Consider the following 21,980-nt stretch of genomic DNA (forward strand, 5'->3'; position numbering starts at 1 on the left):
TGCTGCTGCTTACCACCGCTCAGACTGCTCTATCAAATCATAGACTTAGTTATAGCATAATAACACACAGAAATACGAGCCTTAGGTCATTAATATTGTCGGATACGGAAACTATCATCTCGAAAACGAGACGTTTATTCTTTCAGTGAAATACGGAACCGTTACGTATTTTATCTAACGGGTGGCATCAATAAGTCTAAATATTCCTGTTACATTGCACAACCTTCAATTTTATGTCATAATTACGTAAAATTCTGGCAAATTAGGCGGCCCAAACTGACACAATTTCACCTGGTTAATATTGCCTGCTAACCTGAATTTCTTTTAGCTAAATATGCAGGTTTAAAAATATATACTTCTGTGTATTGATTTTAAGAAAGGCATTGATGTTTATGGTTAGGTACACATTGGAGCAACGATACGCATCGATAATATGCAACGCAGGACAACAACGCAGGATAAACTAGTAATAGCTTCAACCATGTGTAGTTAACTAGTGATTATGATTGATTGATTGTTTTTTATAAGATAAGTTTAATGCTAGCTAGCAACTTACCTTCGCTTACTGCATTCGTGTAACAGGCAATCTCCTCGTGGAGTGCAATGTAATCAGGTGGTTAGAGCGTTGGACTAGTTAACTGTAAGGTTGCAAGATTGAATCCCCGAGCTGACAAGGTAAAAATCTGTCGTTCTGCCTCTGAACAAGGCAGTTAACCCACCGCTCCTAGGCCGTCATTGAAAATAAGAATGTGTTCTTAACTGACTTGCCAAGTTAAATAAAGATTAAATAAAGGTGTAAAATGTTTTTTTTTTCACTGCGGGAGGGCACTGGTGGCCTGTGTTCACACACATATTGAAATAAGTCACATACTTACTGTATGTACTGTACTGAGATGCACTGAATATTATGTAACATAGGAATCTCTCTCTAGCCTGAATCTGTTGGATCACTCTTACATCATGGCTAGCCACATCCCTAATACCCTCCCCCATAATATAATCATTGCCTCGTCTCTTTTTTCATCCTTAGAAACCCCCTCTCCTTTGTGTGCTCTCCCTCACTTCTACCCATCCTCTTACTAATGCTTCCGTCTTTGCACTGTACCTCCCTCTCTTCAACCTCCTCCCCCATTTTCTGTCTCTGCTCTATCCATCCTCTCTCTCTATCCATCCTCTCTATCCATCTTCTCTCTCTCCTTTCCATTGGCTTACTCTGCCCTCCATTTTGACGACTCCATCCTCTCTCCTTCCCTCTCTTCCCCTCAAGAGGCGGCCTCCTCTCCTTGTATCTGGGCCAGCGTCATGGAGACGGATATAAATACTGTTCTCTCCTCTCTAGCCGGCTCTGAGAACAGACAGGCAGACGAGTTATAATGAGCCATGGTCATGGGCTTCCATTCACTAGTGCTAATTTAAGATGGCAGAAATTAACTCAATAGTATATTCTTACCATATTTGGTCTATATGTTTTTCAACAATTGAATCAAGGATACATTGAACAATATTGCTATGTGCCCACCTATGGTTAGGGGACATCCATATTGCGCAATTGTCCTGGCTTCATCACTAGGATGTGAGTGTAGAGCCTGATGTCTCCCTGCAGCCTCGCATACATAAATCAAGTCCACTCAACTGAGAGTGAGAGAGAGAGAGAAACGTGTGTGTGTGTGTATGACACGCACAGATGGGCTTTACTAAGAATCTAGCCCTCTGTTCCACTACACTGTTCTCTCACCCCTAGGCTGTACTGACCTCAATGAGGTGTATGTGGAGAGGATGTCCCAGAAATAGGCCCATCTATTTCACTCTCCTCTCCTCTCTATACCCTGTCCTCTTTCTCAGCATCCCCTCCCTATCTTCTCCCCTCCCCATCCTCTCCACCCTCTCCTCTCTCTCAGTATCCCCTCCCTATCTTCTCCCCTCCCCATCCTCTCCACCCTCTATCCTCTTTCTCAGCATCCCCTCCCTATCTTCTCCTCTCCTCTCCACCCTCTCCTCTTTCTCAGTATCCCCTCCCTATCTTCTCCTCTCCCCATCCTCTCCACCCTCTATCCTCTTTCTCAGTATCCCCTCCCTATCTTCCCTATGTCTCCCTCTGTCAGTACCAGTGAGTGTATGTGCTTGGACAAATCCAACACCTGTGCAATGTGAATAATTACTGCAATAAACAAGACCACTCCTTTTTCTCCCTCTCGCTCTCTCTTCAGGAATGTTAACCATCACAGACTTCATCAACATCCTCCACAGATACTACAAGTCTCCCATGGTACGTGACCCCTTATCAGACAGATCCCAAGGACTTTTGGGTCATGTTCATTAGGGCAATGGAAATAATGTACAAATATTTTGCTACAGAAAACCAAAATGAGTGTTTTCTCATTGAGCATGTCCAGCTAGTTACTCCCTGTTTCAGTCCATACTAATGAACATGACTGTGGGTTGAAATGGTTTGACTGTACGGCTTCGGCTTCCTATTGTCACCACAGCCAGCGACATTAACTGACTGGACAGCAGTGTTGTGTTGGGAGGATGGGAGCTTAAACAATACCTCCATCTCAGGCACTGTGTCATGGAGCTTTACAGGCAGAGTGGAGAGAGACATCATCATTAATCATCAGGTCATGAGAAGATGGTGATTCTGCAGTACGGTCTCTCTGTTCTGACCCAGGGCTTTCACACATGTTTTACCCTGTGTGTGTACACACACACACTCTCACTTGCTCTTAACTGTCTCTCACACCAGCTCACCCACAGTGATTGTGGTCAAGTATAACACACACACACCCACTGAACACCCTCACACTCACCACAGCCAATGTGCCAGCCAGCTGACTACAGTAGGCTGTAGTGTAAATAGCCTGCATTGCTCAGCTGTGTTGTGTAATGAGAACCACTTCAGTAGCTGTTTTCCAGGAGTCCTCCCTAGTACAGCTAAAGCTTAATAACGGCAGAGTGCAGTATTATCATATTTTTTTCAAGAGAGGCCTGGTCAAAATAGCAGCAAAACTGTTACGAACGATGACCAATGATTTTTCAGCTAGAAAATACATTTGACCTGGTAAGTAAAAAATAAAATGTGTCAGATGGGAGTATCTGTGTTCATGTTACCTGAGTGGTCACTCCTGCATATTACACATATTATAGAAAGCCCAGCTAGTGAGGCTAGGCCCAGCTTGGGATTTTCCCCGTCCCAATATTTATTGGTATTTGTTAGGCCAGGTGACGGCGACAGTGTGTGGGCATCCTAATGGCTATCGTTAGTTAATCCATAGTCAAGAGAACAACCAATGCAGCGAAGCGTTTGTCAGTCCTTCCATATCATATTCATGAGGAAATAGTCAGTGCCTCTGTTATTGCCTAAGACAGAGATCACTGACAGTGTTGCCAAATTCTGGTAGCTTTCCAAAAATTCCCAGGTTTTAGCCTGAATTTTCCAACCTTACTCCAAGATGAGTCAAAGTTCCTCTAGTCTGGACTGACTGACGAGTGGGCTGCCCAATGGCCTTTCATTTGTTTGTGGACTTTTTGAGTGAGTTTGTGGTCAAGCTGACACACATTCTCACACACACACACACACACACACACACACACACACACACACACACACACACACACACATACACACACAGACAGAGAGTCCTGGATCAGTAATTGTGTTATTGTGAATGTGATGTAGCTGTTGTTTTACAAGAACAGAAAAGGCCTCAGGGTTTTGACTATTGTATTATAACCCTCTACTCCGTCTGCCTAAGGGTACTTCAAGAGCTGATAGAGCTCAATGGGCATTTTGTCTATACTCCATCCACCTCGCTAGTCTGTCACACCACCATTCTAAAGAATGATCGACACGCATTACCAAGCAAATCCGCTGTTGTTCATATTCTCCTAATGGGCTCAATGTAGCTGTGGGTACCATAGAAATGGCCTTTGTTTTTGTAATGAAGTCATTGAGGACCTACTGCTCCCTCATCTCCCCCTCCCCCCTTCCTTTCTTTGCTGTTATTCATTAGCAGCGGTTCTCATAACTGTCTTGTTTTACGTCGGAGAGGGTTGAGGTGGACCTGATTGAGACCCTCTAGGGAACCTTCCATATCAGACTTATGCATATTGATGAGGAAATAGTCCTTTTCTCTGTCATTAGCTGAGACTGAGAGAGAACGTGATAGTGGTGCCAAATTCTGGTAATTTCCCACCTGTTTGATTTTTCATGATGCCATGGCTTACATGTTTTTCTTCTGACAATTGCTGTGATTTTATATATTTTTAATTAATTAAGTTTCTAATTCTAACAAATGCTTATAAAAACAAAACCATTATAAATGTAATGCTGTGTGCTATGTTCGAGTCATGGAAAGCATGTTAAATATCACTAATTGTTGAATGTTCTGTCTTATAGGTACAAATCTACGAGCTGGAGGAACATCAGATTGAAACATGGAGAGGTATAGCAACTTTCCAGCAGATTTCCAGTTTCAAAACAACCCTTTTTATCAGTTGGTCAACAGATTATAAAGAAATTGATGTGATAGTTTGTTGGTGCTTTTTGTTATTTTTCTGTCCTGTAGAGCTCTACCTACAAGAAACCTTTAAGCCATTAGTGAACATATCACCTGATGCAAGGTGAGCCTGTTCCACATTTCTTATACATGTCACCTGCATTTCATATTTGTCTTTATTTCATATAGGAAGTTCAAATAAAACACAACATGTATGATGTGGAAATGAACCTGCAGATCCATGAACAGGATAGTAATGATCCGTTCATGATTAACTTTACTTGACTCATCATTACACTGAGGGACTTGCGTTGGATTTAATCAGTCCATTATACTAACGGTCCATATTCAACTCAAAGTTGATTGAGAAATCTGATTTGTCTACTCGTTTTTTTCTACATCATAGTCATAAACATAATTTGAAGTGTATTTCTATGGTCATAAACACAGCAAATTAGCCTGGCTTCCTCACTCAGTTAGAATTTATAGGTAGAGTCGTTTATTATCAATAAGCTCTCCCAGGTGGAGTTTCAAGTATGCCGTACGTTCCCTAGATTTCTGGGGAAAGTTCTGCTACTTTCCCCTCATATTTTTGTCCTTTTTTTCCCTGCTCTGCGACAGCCTTTCTCATTGTTTATTTTCTTCACACTGAATAATTCAAGGACCGTCCTGTGAAAAGCCGTATGGGCCAGACTCTAAAAAAAGAACCTCTGCTTAAAATACCACCTAGGGCACTCGACTATGGCATCATCCCAGGTTAACATGCCTCTGGTTTGGTTTCTGCCTCCTTTTGGGAGAACATCAGTATCATTGAATTGCTTAATGACTGATTCCGATGTCTTCGTGGTTTTGCTTTCTGATAGACTATTTGGTTTGAGACTGAAGGAGAAAGACTGGGATAGAGAGCAGATCTGTTTACCTTCCTAGTTAGCCCCTTGTTTATGATGACTTCCTGTGTGGTTCATGGTTTAACATGCATGGATACTTTGTGTTTGCACGTCATCTGGTCAATTTGCTTGAGCTTTTCGCTGAATAAGGTCCACTTAGTGTTTTATGGCGCCTCCGTTAGATACTGTAGCATTTCTCTCCAAGCGGAATGTTCTGAAACAGGTTTTACGAAAGCCTCCTAGCCAATGCAGTACTTAAAAAGGTAGCCTGGACTGTGAACCTGTTTTTCTGGAGACTCGACCACGACGTGCTGTTTTAAAGATGGAGACGATTGATAGAGAGAGAGAGTCAATGTATCAACACCCTCGGCCTCGAGTGCTTTATTGGCAAAGACAGGTTGTCTGTGTTATTTTAACCCAATCTTCTATTGATCTCTCCCAGCATATTCGACGCGGTGTACTCGCTCATCAAGAACAAGATCCACCGGCTGCCCGTCATCGACCCAGTCAGCGGCAACGCGCTTTATATCCTCACGCACAAGAGGATCCTCAAGTTCCTCCAGCTCTTCGTAAGTCAATCTGGATGTGTGAAGCATGGGCTCTCTTATAGGAATAACACACGGTGGGTGGCAATTTAAGAGTATGCTGCCCCTTGTTGGATCTCTGTAGAATTGAAGGTAACATACACTCTGAAAGATGGGATGAGGGAAGGAAATTAAGGAGGACACCTACAAAGGTAGGATGATGAAAGGATGGAGTCTAGAGAGGCTGGTCTTATCTGATTCAGTAGAGGATTAGTTTAATCCAGGGAGGTCAAACTCATTCCGTGGAGGGCCAGACGACCAGGTGAGGGGAGTTCCTTACTAATTACTGACGTTAATTCATCAGGGAGGAAGGAAAACCCACAGCCACTAGGCCCTCCGTGGAATGAGTTTGACACGTGGTTTACGCGATCTGACTGACTTGCCTATTTCAATAAAGGTTCAATAAAACTAAAACATCTGATTTTGCCTGGATGACCTCAAGTCTAACGATGTGTTGTGACTATATAACGCAGTTAACAGTTTCAAATCCACTAATTCAGGAAACGATTTTATATTCATTCAATCCGTTAATTAATGAAATGTTGTTTAATAAATGAATGACTTGGTTGCGTTAAGGTAGTACTGTAGCAGGCTGCTGGCTAGAGAAGCAGTCTTGTCTAGGCGAAGGTGTCTGACCTGTAGAAGGGAGTGTGAAATGTATCTCTGCATAATAAAGTAGACCACAGGAAAGATGTTAGGAAATATGAACCTACTTGACAGAAGGACATCCGTCTGTCGCGGGTTAGGAGAAAGGGGATACCTAGTCAGTTGCACAACTGAATGCCTTCAACTGAAATGTGTGTGCTGTGTTTGGGGGTTAATTGCCTTGCTCAAGGGCAGAATGGCAGATTTTTTTTTTCCTACCTTGCCGGCTCTGGGATTCGAACCAGTGACCTTTTGGTTACTGACCTAACGCTCTTAATTTCTAGGCTACCTGCCGCACTAAGGAACTGATAGACCAGGTGATTGCACACACACAGGTATAGACAGACAGAATACAAGACCGACCGACAGACAGACAGACATAGAGAATGAGACAGACGGACTGAAAAATAGACCGGCAGACATTCATGGTAATATGAGCAGGGCATGCAAGAAGGTCAGACAGACATGGACAATATCAAAAATGGGACCGGTAGACTGATGGAAAGACTGCTGACACTACATTAGACAGTCAAATGGAGGTGAAACCAGTTTAGTCCTAAAGTGCTTTGTCCCATCTCTCCTATCTCATGTTTATTAGGTCACGCAACCAAAAACCTTTTACAACATTTTGAAAAGTGTTTCTCATTGGTAGTTCTGCCTGGTTTCAGTCAATGTTAATAAGAATTTCCAAACGTTTTCTCCCTTATGAATATGTGGCAGGTGTGCGAGATGCCCAAGCCTGCCTTTATGAAGCAGACTTTGGAGGAACTAACCATCGGGACCTACCACAACATCGCCTTCATCCACCCCAACACACCCATCATCAAGGCCCTCAACATCTTTGTGGACCGGAGGGTGTCCGCACTGCCAGTGGTGGACGAGTCAGGTGTGTGTGTGCTTCAGGCTGAGCAGACGTGCGGTGGTGTATTTTGTATTTATTAGAGATCCCCTGCCAAGACAGCAGCTACTCTTCCTGGGGTCCAAACACATTTAGGCACTTAGATTACATATAAAACAGTACATCATATAACATTATTACACCACTACATATCGACAATACAACATTTATAATACCACCATACAACAATATTACAATGTGCGTTTGTGTGGAGTGTGTGTGTGTGTGTGTGTCTCTTCACAGTCCGCGTTGCACCATAAGGTTTAGTGTTGATCAGATTTTACTGCTTGCATGAGTTACTTGATGTGGAATAGGAGTTCCATGTAGTCATGGCTCTATGTAGTACTGTGTTTCCTGGAGTGTGTTCTGGACTTGGGGACTGAAGAGACCCCCGGTGGAATGTCTTGTGGGGTAGGCATGGGTCTCTAAACTGTGTGCTAGTCGTTTGAACAGACTGCTTGGTGCTTTCAACATGTCAATACCTCTCAAAGACATATAGTGATGCATTCAATCTCTCCTGTAATTTGAACCAGGAGAGATTGAAATGCATGATGTTAGCTCTCCATGTACATTTAAGGGCCAGCCGTGCTGCTCTGTTCAGTGCAAAGTGTAATTTACCTATGTTCCTCTTTGTGGCACTTGACCACATGACTGGGCAGTAGTCCAGGTGCGACAGAACTAGGGCCTGTAGGACTTGTTTTGTTGATGGCAATATCAAGAAAGCAGAGCAGTGCTTTATTATGGACAGACTTCTCCCCATCTTAGCTAACGTTGCGTCAATATGTTTTGACCATTACAGTTTTACATCCAGGATTACTCCAAGCAGTTTAGTCTCCTCCACTTGCTCAATTTTCACATTATTCATTACAACATTTTGTTGAGGTTTAGGGAATGGTTTTTCCCAAATACAGTGCTTTTTAGTTTTTTGAAATATTTAGTACTAGTTTATTACAAGCCACCCATTCTGAAACGGACTGCAGCTCTAAGTGTTGCGGGGATTTCACTTGCTGGGGTATTGAGTATGCTGTTGAGTCATGATGTTGAGTCATCAGCATACATAGACAAAAAGGCTTTACTCAGTGCCAGGTCATTAGTAAAGATTGAAAAAAGGGGCCTAGACAACTGCCATCGGGAATGCCAGACTCTACCTGGATTATGTTGGAGAGGCCTCCGTTAAGGAACACCCTCTGTGTTCTGTTAGACAGGTAACTCTCCATCCACGATGTAGCAGGGGATAAAAAGCAATAATACAAGTTTTTCAATGATGATGATCGATAATGTCATAAGCTGCATTGAAGTCTAACGAAAGTTTCCACAAGCTGACTATTGACTATTATCAATTTCTTTCAGCCAATCAGTCATTTGTGTAAGTGCCGTACGTGTCGGTTGTATGGTTTTAGCCGGATTGTGAATCTCTTTGGTTTTTCCACTTTTCAGGAAAGGTAGTGGATATCTATTCCAAGTTTGATGTCATTGTAAGTAACCCTTTTCTTTCTTAAATACATTTTTAAAAATGTATCCCTTTCCTAAACATTTAATGAAATACTTCATCAAACACCTGTTTAAAAAGTTGACTAATTCAATGTTGATGAATATTTCTTATCATAAGTGAATGTTCAGAGATGGACTGAGTAGTTGTTTGTCTTTACTGTGTGTAGAACCTTGCTGCTGAGAAGACCTACAACAACCTGGACATCACGGTGACCCAGGCTCTGAGGCATCGCTCACAGTACTTTGAGGGCGTCATGAAGTGCAACCGGCTCGAGACACTGGAGACCATCGTGGACAGGATAGTCAAAGCAGAGGTGACTGTCTCACACACACACCAGACCTTCAAAACCCTCTCCTGTCAGTCTCAGATATAATACAGCACCGTCTCCTGTCACAGTCTCAGATATAATATAGCACCGTCTCCTGTCAGTCTGATATAATATAGCACCCTCTCCTGTCACAGTCTCAGATATAATACAGCACCGTCTCCTGTCAGTCTCAGATATAATATAGCACCGTCTCCTGTCACAGTCTCAGATATAATATAGCACCGTCTCCTGTCACAGTCTCAGATATAATATAGCACCGTCTCTTGTCACAGTCTCAGATATAATATAGCACCGTCTCCTGTCAGTCTCAGATATAATATAGCACCGTCTCCTGTCAGTCTCAGATATAATATAGCACCGTCTCCTGTCACAGTCTCAGATATAATATAGCACCGTCTCCTGTCACAGTCTCAGATATAATATAGCACCGTCTCCTGTCAGTCTGATATAATATAGCACTGTCTCCTGTCACAGTCTCAGATATAATATAGCACCGTCAGTCTCAGATATAATATAGCACCGTCAGTCTCAGATATAATATAGCACTGTCAGTCTCAGATATAATATAGCACCGTCTCCTGTCAGTCTCAGATATAATATAGCACCGTCTCCTGTCACAGTCTCAGATATAATATAGCACCGTCTCCTGTCAGTCTCAGATATAATATAGCACCGTCTCCTGTCACAGTCTCAGATATAATATAGCACTGTCTGTCTCAGATATAATATAGCCCTGTCAGTCTCAGATATAATATAGCGCTGTCAGTCTCAGATATAATATAACACCGTCTCCTGTCAGTCTCAGATATAATACAGCACCGTCTCTTGTCACAGTCTCAGATATAATATAGCACCGTCTCCTGTCAGTCTCAGATATAATACAGCACCGTCTCCAGTCAGTCTCAGATATAATATAGCACTGTCAGTCTCAGATATAATATAGCACCGTCTCCTGTCAGTCTGATATAATTCAGCACCGTCTCTTGTCACAGTCTCAGATATAATATAGCACCGTCTCCTGTCAGTCTCAGATATAATATAGCACCGTCTCCTGTCAGTCTCAGATATAATTCAGCACCGTCTCTTGTCACAGTCTCAGATATAATACAGCACCGTCTTTTGTCACAGTCTCCGATATAATATAGCACCGTCTCCTGTCAGTCTCAGATATAATATTGCACTGTCTCTTGTCACAGTCTCAGATATAATATAGCACCGTCTCCTGTCACAGTCTCAGATATAATATAGCACCGTCTCCTGTCAGTCTGATATAATATAGCACCGTCTCCTGTCACAGTCTCAGATATAATATAGCACCGTCTCCTGTCAGTCTGATATAATATAGCACCCTCTCCTGTCACAGTCTCAGATATAATACAGCACCGTCTCTTGTCACAGTCTCAGATATAATATAGCACCGTCTCCTGTCACAGTCTCAGATATAATACAGCACCGTCTCCTGGCAGTCTCAGATATAATATAGCACCCTCTCCTGTCACAGTCTCAGATATAATATAGCACCGTCTCCTGTCACAGTCTCAGATATAATATAGCACCGTCTCTTGTCACAGTCTCAGATATAATATAGCACCGTCTCCTGTCAGTCTCAGATATAATATAGCACCGTCTCCTGTCAGTCTCAGATATAATATAGCACCGTCAGTCTCAGATATAATATAGCACTGTCAGTCTCAGATATAATATAACACTGTCAGTCTCAGATATAAAATAGCACTGTCAGTCTCAGATATAATATAGCACCGTCTCCTGTCAGTCTCAGATATAATACAGCACCGTCTCTTGTCACAGTCTCAGATATAATATAGCACCGTCTCCTGTCAGTCTCAGATATAATATAGCACCGTTTCCTGTCACAGTCTCAGATATAATACAGCACCGTCTCCTGTCAGTCTCAGATATAATATAGCACCGTCTCCTGTCACAGTCTCAGATATAATATAGCACCGTCTCCTGTCACAGTCTCAGATATAATATAGCACCGTCTCTTGTCACAGTCTCAGATATAATATAGCACCGTCTCCTGTCAGTCTCAGATATAATATAGCACCGTCTCCTGTCAGTCTCAGATATAATATAGCACCGTCTCCTGTCACAGTCTCAGATATAATATAGCACCGTCTCCTGTCACAGTCTCAGATATAATATAGCACCGTCTCCTGTCAGTCTGATATAATATAGCACTGTCTCCTGTCACAGTCTCAGATATAATATAGCACCGTCAGTCTCAGATATAATATAGCACCGTCAGTCTCAGATATAATATAGCACTGTCAGTCTCAGATATAATATAGCACCGTCTCCTGTCAGTCTCAGATATAATATAGCACCGTCTCCTGTCAGTCTCAGATATAATATAGCACCGTCTCCTGTCAGTCTCAGATATAATATAGCACCGTCTCCTGTCAGTCTCAGATATAATATAGCCCCGTCTCGTGTCAGTCTCCGATATAATATAGCACCCTCTCCTGTCACAGTCTCAGATATAATATAGCACTGTCTCCTGTCACAGTCTCAGATATAATATAGCACCGTCTCATGTCAGTCTCAGATATAATATAGCACCGTCTCCTGTCAGTCTCAGATATAATATAGCACCGTCTCCTGTCACAGTCTCAGATATAATATAGCACCGTCTCCTGTCAGTCTCAGATATAATATAGCACCGTCTCCTGTCACAGTCTCAGATATAATATAGCACTGTCTGTCTCAGATATAATATAGCACTGTCAGTCTCAGATATAATATAGCACTGTCAGTCTCAGATATAATATAACACCGTCTCCTGTCAGTCTCAGATATAATACAGCACCGTCTCTTGTCACAGTCTCAGATATAATATAGCACCGTCTCCTGTCAGTCTCAGATATAATACAGCACCGTCTCCTGTCAGTCTCAGATATAATATAGCACTGTCAGTCTCAGATATAATATAGCACTGTCAGTCTCAGATATAATATAGCACCGTCTCCTGTCAGTCTCAGATATAATTCAGCACCGTCTCTTGTCACAGTCTCAGATATAATATAGCACCGTCTCCTGTCAGTCTCAGATATAATATAGCACCGTCTCCTGTCAGTCTCAGATATAATTCAGCACCGTCTCTTGTCACAGTCTCAGATATAATATAGCACCGTCTCCTGTCAGTCTCAGATATAATTCAGCACCGTCTCTTGTCACAGTCTCAGATATAATATAGTACCGTCTCCTGTCAGTCTCAGATATAATATAGCACCGTCTCTTGTCACAGTCTCAGATATAATACAGCACCGTCTTTTGTCACAGTCTCCGATATAATATAGCACCGTCTCCTGTCAGTCTCAGATATAATATTGCACTGTCTCTTGTCACAGTCTCAGATATAATATAGCACCGTCTCCTGTCACAGTCTCAGATATAATATAGCACCGTCTCCTGTCAGTCTCAGATATAATATAGCACCGTCTCCTGTCAGTCTCAGATATAATACAGCACCGTCTCCTGTCAGTCTCAGATATAATATAGCACCGTCTCCTGTCACAGTCTCAGATATAATATAGCACCGTCTCCTGTCACAGTCTCAGATATAATATAGCACCGTCTCCTGTCAGTCTCAGATATAATATAGCACCGTCTCCTGTCAGTCTCAGATATAATATAGCACCGTCTCCTGTCAGTCTCAGATATAATATAGCACCGTCTCCTGTCAGTCTCAGATATAATATAGCACCCTCTCCTGTCAGTCTCAGATATAATATAGCACCCTCTCCTGTCACAGTCTCAGATATAATATAGCACCCTCTCCTCTTTTCTCTGCTAACCTTGATCCTCTCCTCCTATAATATTCCTGCTCCTCTGGTCCCCAGGTCCACAGGCTGGTTGTGGTGGATGAGAATGCCCGGATCGTGGGCATCGTGTCCCTGTCGGACATCCTGCAGGCCCTGGTGCTCACCCCTGCAGGTATAAACGCCCAGCGTTCCTCCTAATAGAAATAAAATAAAAAACTCCACCCTGTCCTGTCTCCACCCCCAACAATAGATGACAAAAGGAAGGCCTCTAAACCGGTATGATATGGCATGGCACGGTGTGGCTCGGGCTAGTCTGATTTGGCCCTGGGTCATATACATGCTGTGTGTTGAATGCTTTCAGGTACTTGAGCTGCACTTGATTTGGTTTACCTGGTACAATGGAACCTTTGGAATAGTCTCAACTATTCCATATCAAGTGCACCTCAAATGTGTAAGTATTTGACTCATGTTCTTAACCCAGGTCTAGTCTGGGTTGTCTGAGGCGGTAGGCTGTGGAATGTGACTGTGGTTTCTCTCTGGGGTTTTGGAACATGCTGGGGGAAGGTACTGATGAGGGGGACCATGCTATATGGAATACACAGGGTTTGCTTGCTCACACATAATCAAGCTTGTGGTTAAGCGTGTGTCTGTTTTTGTGCTGTGTACAAATGTGTTCTAGCCTGAGTGAGAATGTTCCTTTAGTGTGTGTGTTTTCGTGCCTGTGTCATGAAGGCTGAGTGATGACCGAGTAGCAGGCCCTACCATTTATCTCTCCATGCCCCACCCTCTCCTCTCTTTCTGTCTCCTCCCTGATGGATCGCTTTTCTACTACTTCTCCTCCCTGATGGATTGCTTTTCTGCTACTTCCCCTCCCCTCCATCTCTCATTCCCTCCTCTCCTCATCCCTCTTTCTCTCATTTCCTCCATCTCTCTTTTCCTGCTCTCCTCCATCCCTCTTTCCCTCCAGCCCCACTGTCTGATCCCAGCCTCTATCCATCAGAGAGACTCATCTCTACATGTCAACACATTCACCCCCTGCTACACCCATCCGGACATGGGTTCAAATAGTCATTTTCTTTAACTTGCCTGGCACACTTAATCAGATTGTCAAAACATTTCTGCCTTTACCCAGACTCTACACCTTGAGTTTGTTTAGCTGGTGTCTCATCGTTATGTTCATGTTAATATTTAAGCTAGTTTTATTTGGTCCTTGGTATTATTTGGAGAGCTGTATCAGTAAACATTGTGATTCATCTCGAATGGCAAGAAGTAACCTATGTTGCTGAGGTCTAGAATCTAACACAAAGCAGAATTCTCTCTCTACATACTTCTCCTATTAAGATCTGTATTTGAAGTCTGCCCACAGAGCTTTTCTGAGCAAACTGTGTCAGAAAAGCCACAACACCTGGACTTGTTTAATAAGAAATGCACATTTTCTATTGCAAAACATGACACAAATGTTCTGTTGCATCCCCTAATACACACAACCCCCTGTTTTCAGCCTGTCAGAGGTGACGGAGTTGTGCAGGTGTTGTTTTGACTGCTACCGCTCTATATCTAGATGACAAACACTGCATATTAATGATCTGCTTGGGGAAGTGTTGTAAATATTAACACGTCCAAAGTGCTGGGTTTAATGTTGGGAACTACAAACTGGGTCGTTCGAGCCCAGAATGCTGATTGGCTGCCAGCCGTGGTATATGTAAGCGATAATCAACGAGGGGCTATGCGTTCCATGGGAAAAAATTATGAATGACATTGGTGTGTTCCACGACGCGCTAGCGGAGTGGAACTGACCTACCACGGATTTGAATTATATTTGAGAGAATGTATAGAGCGCCAAGTTGTTTATCCCTTTTATACCATGGCTAAAATTGAACACATTTGCCGCTAGAAAGGTGTTAATCTGCCAATAGATGTTTTCAACATCCACTGAAGTAGTAGCTTGGAAGTTTACTAGATAGCTATAGGTAACAAGCAAACAAACATACTTGCTCGTTTAGCTAACCAAACCATCTGTCCTAGCTTGCCATTATGAAAATACAATTCAACAAAGCCACTCATGTTTTCAATTTGACTTGCTTTCAAAAGAAGCTCAAACGTAGATCATGTAAGAACTAACTATCGCCATTGAATTCTACCGTGCATAATACACTGTGCGTTATAGGGAGATGATTCACACTCTAGAATGCCGTTCAAGGCAAACAGAAACAAGTATTCAATATGCCATGGTATAACAGACCATATACCACGGGTATGACAAAACATGTATTTTTACGGCTCTAATTACATTAGTTTATAATAGAAATAAGGCACCATTGGTGTTTGTGGTATATGGCCATAATACCACATCTAAAGACTGTATCCAGGCACTCCACATTGGGCCGTGCATAAGAACAGCCCTTAACTGTGGTATATTGGCCATATAACACCCCCTCGGGCCTAATTGCTTAAGTATAACGTGTGTACATGGTATTCAACAGCAAGGCAAAACCTCACATCTCTGAGCTAAAAAGATTGCATGAGACATTTTAAAGAGGTACACACAGAGATGCCACCAACAGTCCAACAGTAGGTCTTTCCTGAGCTGCAGCAAAATTCTAAACACTAAGATTTTGATTTGGGTAGACATGATGAGAGCTCCCCACCAATTATGGCAAATAGATTTAGCCTCCTGCTTAATTGAGATGTATTTTATCTAATTGCATTACTCAGGGAACATCCATGTTTTAATTTAGCATGGGTGTGCAGCTAACTACACTTAATGAGAGCAACGAAAATAGATTTCCACTGCTAACTGGTCATGCACACATCTCTGAATGCATCTGCATAAGCATTGACAAGAGCCTCTGAGACACTTCCATGCTAACCCAATCATACTCACACTCTCTCTCTCTCTCTCTCTCTCTCTCTCTCTCTCTCCAGGTATCTGCAGGAAGAACAGCCAACCACAACCAGAAGTAGAAGCAGAGGCACCACCAGCAACATTAGTAGAGGCAGAGCCAGAGGTAGAGGTAGCAGCAGATACAGAACCACAGGAAGAGGCCACAGCAGAGGCACCACTAGAGATGTTAGTAGAGGCAGAACCAGAGGTAGAGGTAGCAGCAGATACAGAACCACAGGAAGAGGCCACAGCAGAGGCACCACCAGAGATGTTAGTAGAGGCAGAACCAGAGGTAGAGGTAGCAGCAGATACAGAACCACAGGAAGAGGCCACAGCAGAGGCACCACCAGAGATGTTAGTAGAGGCAGAACCAGAGGTAGAGGTAGCAGCAGATACAGAACCACAGGAAAAGGCCACAGCAGAGGCACCACCAGAGATGTTAGTAGAGGCAGAACCAGAGACTGAGGAACCACCAGAAACATTGGTAGAGACCGAGGTAGTGGTGGCTGAACCAGCAACTGAGGTAGAAGCTCTAGTGGAAGCTGAGGTGGTGGTGGAAGATGAAGCAGAGGTGGAAGGTAAGACTGAGACTGAGGTGGTGGTGCAAGTAGAAATCAAGACTGAGGTAGTGGAGGTTAAGGGTGAAACTGAGGCAGAGATAGAGGCTGAGGTGGAGGTTAAGGCTGAAACCAAGTCAGAGGAAGTAGAGTTTAAGTCTGAAGCTGGGGTGGTGATGGTAGAGTTGGTGGGGGTTAACGCTGAAACCGAGTCTGAGGTGGGGATGACAGAGGATGAAGCAGAGGTGGTGGTGGTGGTGGAGATTAAGGCTAAAACCGAGGTAGAGGCTGAGGTGGAGGTTATGGCTGAAACCGAGGCTGCGGTGGGGTTGGCAGAGGATGAAGCAGAGGTGGTGGTGGTGGAGATTAAGGCTGAAACCGAGGCTGAGGTGGGGAATGCTGAGGCTGTGGCAGAGTCTGAGGCAGTAGTGAAGGTAGAGACTGACGCTGGACCCAAGGATGCTGAGGCAGAGTGACATCCATGGCCGTCGCCACAAGCCGTACGTGACTGGCCTGCCATGACGCTGCTGTGAGAGGAAGTTGACTCAGGAAGAGGAGCGAGCTGAGAAAGAGGCTGGATCTAATTGTTGGGATGGGTGGTTTAGTAGAAGTGTGACACTCCAGCTTACCAGGGTCCTAATGGGTAATTTTCTGTGATGGGGGAGATGGTCACATGGGTGACTTTCTCGGGCTGACCAACCAGGGATCACTTTACTATAACTGGGTTGTGCCTCCCTTTTCTCCAGATTGTGCACTATAACACCCCCGTCCTGTTACCTCTGGATCTTCCAGCATCACCTGTCTGTGGGCCCAATTCAGAAACAACCCGTAGTCCCTATCCTCTAGGCACTTGTGTAGACTTGAACGGAGTGGATGGGTGTGAGCAATGTGGCTAATATTCCACCTAGCCTATCGGAGAGAAAGGCGGAGCTACCACCATGTTGTCCTGTCTACACCAAGTGTCTACCTAGAGCAGTGGTTCTCAACCTTTTCTGAACCGGGGCATACCTTGAGGTGAGACAAATTCTGTGGCACACCTAAAATATCCATATTAATCGATTTTAGTGGAAATGACCCCCATTTCACCCAAACTGCTATTTTCTGTAACAAATGCTTTTCTTATAGATAAATAGGGTTAATTTGTGTGTATCCAAGAGTGCCTCGTGACTCCGTGCTAGAAATTTACAAAAATGTAGCTCTTGGGGAATAGGTAATTAGTTTTGAGCCGTTTTGGTTAGAGATTTGTTTTTTTCTGCATTGTAAAGATGTAACCACCGATAAAGCCATGCTCCCCATATTTTTCTATGGCAGAGGCTGTGGAACAGCTAAGCTTAATCAGACGTGCTAGTGGTTTTCAGTCACAGGCAAAGTTTTTTTTTTTTATGATTCAAATGACTTTGCTTGCGATGCGCAACCCTCAGATGATACAAATGTTACAACCTGACCGGACTTGAAATGTTTGAGTGTTTTAAAGTATTTTTAAAATAAGATTAGGGAAAAGTTTCAAGTTCCTCAAGGCACACCGGTTGAAAACCCCTGGCATAGAAGTTAGGGGCTAAGGATTGTTTCTGGACAGGGTCATGGTCTCAACCATGAGCACACAAATGGTTTGAATATCAGTCTTTTAAGCTTATTTTATGTTCCAGTGTACTTCTACATCTTTATCATGATTCTGTCTGCTCTCCTCCTTCAGGGAGTGTTGTTTTTAGCTTTATTTGCACAAGGTTTTGTGAACGTAACAGAGGCTCTCTGAAAACTATACCAATCCCCCCCCCTGCTAGTTATGATGTCCCTTTGACAACGGGCTGTGCTCGCTGTCCTCTCTTTAACATCATTGGTGCCTTTCGCCCCCACAAGTAGCCCCACAAGTAGTCACACGTCATTGGCTGAGAGCTGGAGAATGTTCAAAAACGTGTTAAAACTGAATGTGAGCGTTTCCAAAACCAAAAACATGATATATCACACCTTGTGTTTATTTTGTTGATGTTGAGATAATTTTCTAGAATCAAAGTTTGTCTGTTATATTCCTGAAATGTTAATTTTGAAATGATGCTGTAAAGATAGATTCAAAGTTGTATTTATTAAATCGTATTTTCTCTGTGCTTAACTATTTTAGAGGGTGGAAGAGAACGAAAGTGAGGTGACGGTATGCTGACTTTGTTGTTCAATGCTTTTCAAGGAGCAGCAGCTGCCTATATCCAACATTTCTCTTTACTTCTCCAGTTACTTGGAGGCATGCAAGATATCTTGTACTCTGTATTGATCATTATTTTTTTCTGTGTATACAATGCTGTAAAATAATGTTCTTCGTCATTTAGATTGATTATTTTTTTCCCTTGTGGATTAGGTTGTGGTGTATTGTTGATGGTCTCAATAAGGGGATTATCCATTGAAAATGGATAGAACTGGTTGAGTACGACAGTAAAATGGTAATACATATTGTACTTTTCAGTTTTATTTTTTACTTTGCTGTTTGAAAAAGTAATAAAACGTACTGTTGAATCTTTTTATCTGGTGTGTATGATTGTGGTATTGAATTTTTGAAACGTAATGGCACCACATAGTTGCACAATGGTGCAAATGTCGCCTTGAACTAGGCTTACATCGGCTACGGAGAGCGAGGTCACACAAGTAGTCCGGAACAGCTGGTGCTTGCCTTGAAACGGGAATAGAAACCATTTGGCTCATTTGGTAGGTTCATGTCTCTGGGAAGCTCATGGATGGGTTTCTTTGTAATCTGTGATAGTTTGCAAGCCCTGCCACATTCATTGAGCGTCAGAGCTGGCATAGTAGAATTCAAATTTAGTCCTGTATTGACGCTTTGCTTGTTTGATTGCTTGTCTGAGGTCGTCTCGGTGTCCGGATTTGTGTCCCGCTTCTTGAAAGCAGCAGCTCTAGTCTTTAGTTATGGTCTGATTTGCCATATGGACGGCGAGGGAGGGCCTTGTATGCGTTTCTGTGTATGGATCAAAAGTCGTCTACAGTTTTGTTGCCTCTAGTTGCACAGGTGACATGCTGGTAAAAATGAGGTAAATCCAGCGAGATGCATATAAAACATTTATTGTTGATAGGATAGTCTCTCCAGTTTGTTCTCCACTGATTGCATGTTCGCCTATAGAACCGCGGGCAATGGCGGATTATTTGCTCGCTGATGTCTCGTCAGGATGCCGGCTCACCTGCCTCTTTAGTCGCTGCAGCTTCTTCTTTCAAAACCTAGGGATTTAGGGCCTGGTCCAAATTAAGCAGAATGCTGCCGACTCATTGAAGTCAATATTTTGTGTCATAGGAAATGATGTCGGGGACATTATGTACCAAAGTTAAGATCAGTGTTAAAAAAACAACAGGAGAATTGGTCAGATAGCTGCCATCTAATGCAGCACCGTTTTGCACAAGGCTGGCATAGCAGTCCTTCAGCTAAGAATGATTAAGCTGTCAAGTGCCGCTTGTTGCTTTGGAGCCACTCCGAGGCAGTTAAGGCAGAAAATATGGGTATCACATGCCACACGGTCTGAGCTTGTGCCAACCATGGCAAAAGGTCATTGGGAGTGCTGTGTGACGCTGGAGCCAGGCTGTTGGATTCAAGTCAATAGGGAGAAGCGCGTTGATTCAGACTACACACTATTCAGCCAGTAGAGGGAATAATAATGTCCTTCCTGTCTGAGTTAATGTAGGCTGAATTTGATTGACTTTTTGAAAAACATATTACGAACGTTACAAATCAAGGTTTCCAATCAGATCCTTTGTTTTTTATATGAAGCCAAGCCATTATATACTGAACAAAAATATAAACGCAACATTCAACAATTTAAATTATCTTACTGTGTTACAGTTCATAATAGGAAATCAGTCAATTGAAATCAATGAATTAGGCCCTAATCTATGGATTTCACATGACTGGGAATACAGAAATGCATCTGTTGGTCACAGATACGTGGATCAGAAAACCAGTCAGTATCTGGTGTGACCACCATTTGCCTCATGCAGCGCAACACATCTCCTTCACATAGAGTTGATCAGACTGTTGATTGTGGCCTGTGGAATGTTATCACACTTTTCAATGGGTTTGTGAAGTTGCTGGATATTGGCGGGAACTGGAACACGCTGTCGTCCACGTTGATCCAGAACATCCTAATCATGCTCAATGGGTGACATGTCTGGTTAGTATGCAGGTCATGGAAGAGCTGGGACATTTTCAGCTTCAGAAATTGTGTATAGATCCTTACGACACGGGCTGTGCATTATCATGCTGAAACATGAGGTGATGGCGGTGGATGAGTGGCACGACAATAGGCCTCGATCTCGTTCACGGTATCTCTGTGCGTTCAAATTGCCATCGATAAAATTAAATTGTGTTCTTTGTCCGTAGCTTATGCCTGCCAATACCATAACCCCACCGCCACCATGGGGCGCTCTGTTCAGCAAACCGCTCACTCACGTGAAGCCATACACATGGTCTGCGGTTGTGAGACCGGTTGGACGTGCTGCCAAATTCTCTAAAACAACATTGGAGACAGCTTATGGAAATGTATATTCAATTCTCTGGCTACAGCTCTGGTGGACATTCCTTCAGTCAGCATGCCAATTGCACTCTCCCCCAATATTTGAAACATCTGTGGCATTGTGTTGTGACAAAACTGCACATTTTAAAGTGATTTTCTCTGATGAATCTCCTTTCTGATTGTTTGAGGCATCCGGAATAAAGCTTGTCCGGAGAAGACAAGGTGAGCGATACCATCAGTCCTGTGTCATGCCAACAATAAACCATCCTGAGACTTTCATGTGTGGGGTTGCATCTCAGCCAAGGGAGTGGGCTCACTCACAAGTTTGCCTAAGAACACAGCCATGAATAAAAAATGGTACCAACACATCCTCCGAGAGCAACTTCTCCCTACCATCCAGGAGCAGTTTGGTGACTAACAATGCATTTTCCAGCATGATGGAGCACCTTGCCATAAGGCTAAAGTGATAACTAAGTGGCTCGGGGAACAAAACATCGATATTTTGGGTCTATGGCCAGGAAACTCCCCAGACCTTAATCCCATTGAGAAATTGTGGTCAATCCTCAAGAGGTGGGTGGACAAACAAAAACCCACAAATTCTGACAAACTCCAAGCATTGATTATGCAATAATGGGCTGCCATCAGTCAGGATGTGGCCCAGAAGTTAATTGACAGCATGCCAGGGGGGATTGCAGAGGTCTTGAAAAAGAAGGGTCAACACTAAATATTGACTCTTTGCATGAACTTCATGTAATTGTCAATAAAAGGCTTTGACACTTGGGAAATGCTTGTAATTATACTTCAGTATTCCATAGTAACATCTGACAAAAATATCTAAAGACACTGAAGCAGCAAACTTTGTGGAAATTAATGTTTGTGTCATTCTCAAAACTTTTGGCCACGACTGTATATGTGTTAATTAACC

At 43.0% G+C, this 21,980-nt stretch overlaps 1 protein-coding gene across 3 annotated transcripts in view; it reads left to right on the forward strand.

Annotated features, from left to right (window-relative positions):
• LOC110489719 (5'-AMP-activated protein kinase subunit gamma-2) overlaps positions 1-19,070 on the forward strand; it is a 97,942-nt gene extending 78,872 nt beyond the window's left edge. For all 3 annotated transcript variants that reach the window (XM_036943912.2, XM_036943913.2, XM_036943914.2), the window contains 9 exons: positions 2,208-2,266; positions 4,397-4,442; positions 4,566-4,620; positions 5,826-5,952; positions 7,333-7,498; positions 8,948-8,985; positions 9,169-9,315; positions 13,194-13,287; positions 16,041-19,070. In XM_036943912.2, coding sequence (XP_036799807.2) covers positions 2,208-2,266; positions 4,397-4,442; positions 4,566-4,620; positions 5,826-5,952; positions 7,333-7,498; positions 8,948-8,985; positions 9,169-9,315; positions 13,194-13,287; positions 16,041-17,032 — 1,724 coding nt within the window. In that variant the 3' untranslated portion in view covers positions 17,033-19,070. The remainder of the gene's footprint in view (positions 1-2,207; positions 2,267-4,396; positions 4,443-4,565; positions 4,621-5,825; positions 5,953-7,332; positions 7,499-8,947; positions 8,986-9,168; positions 9,316-13,193; positions 13,288-16,040) is intronic.
• The last annotated feature ends 2,910 nt before the right edge of the window (positions 19,071-21,980 follow it).

This window comes from Oncorhynchus mykiss, chromosome 15 (assembly GCF_057628025.1).
Source record: "Oncorhynchus mykiss isolate SJ-2025 chromosome 15, ASM5762802v1, whole genome shotgun sequence".
Taxonomy (NCBI): domain Eukaryota; kingdom Metazoa; phylum Chordata; class Actinopteri; order Salmoniformes; family Salmonidae; genus Oncorhynchus; species Oncorhynchus mykiss.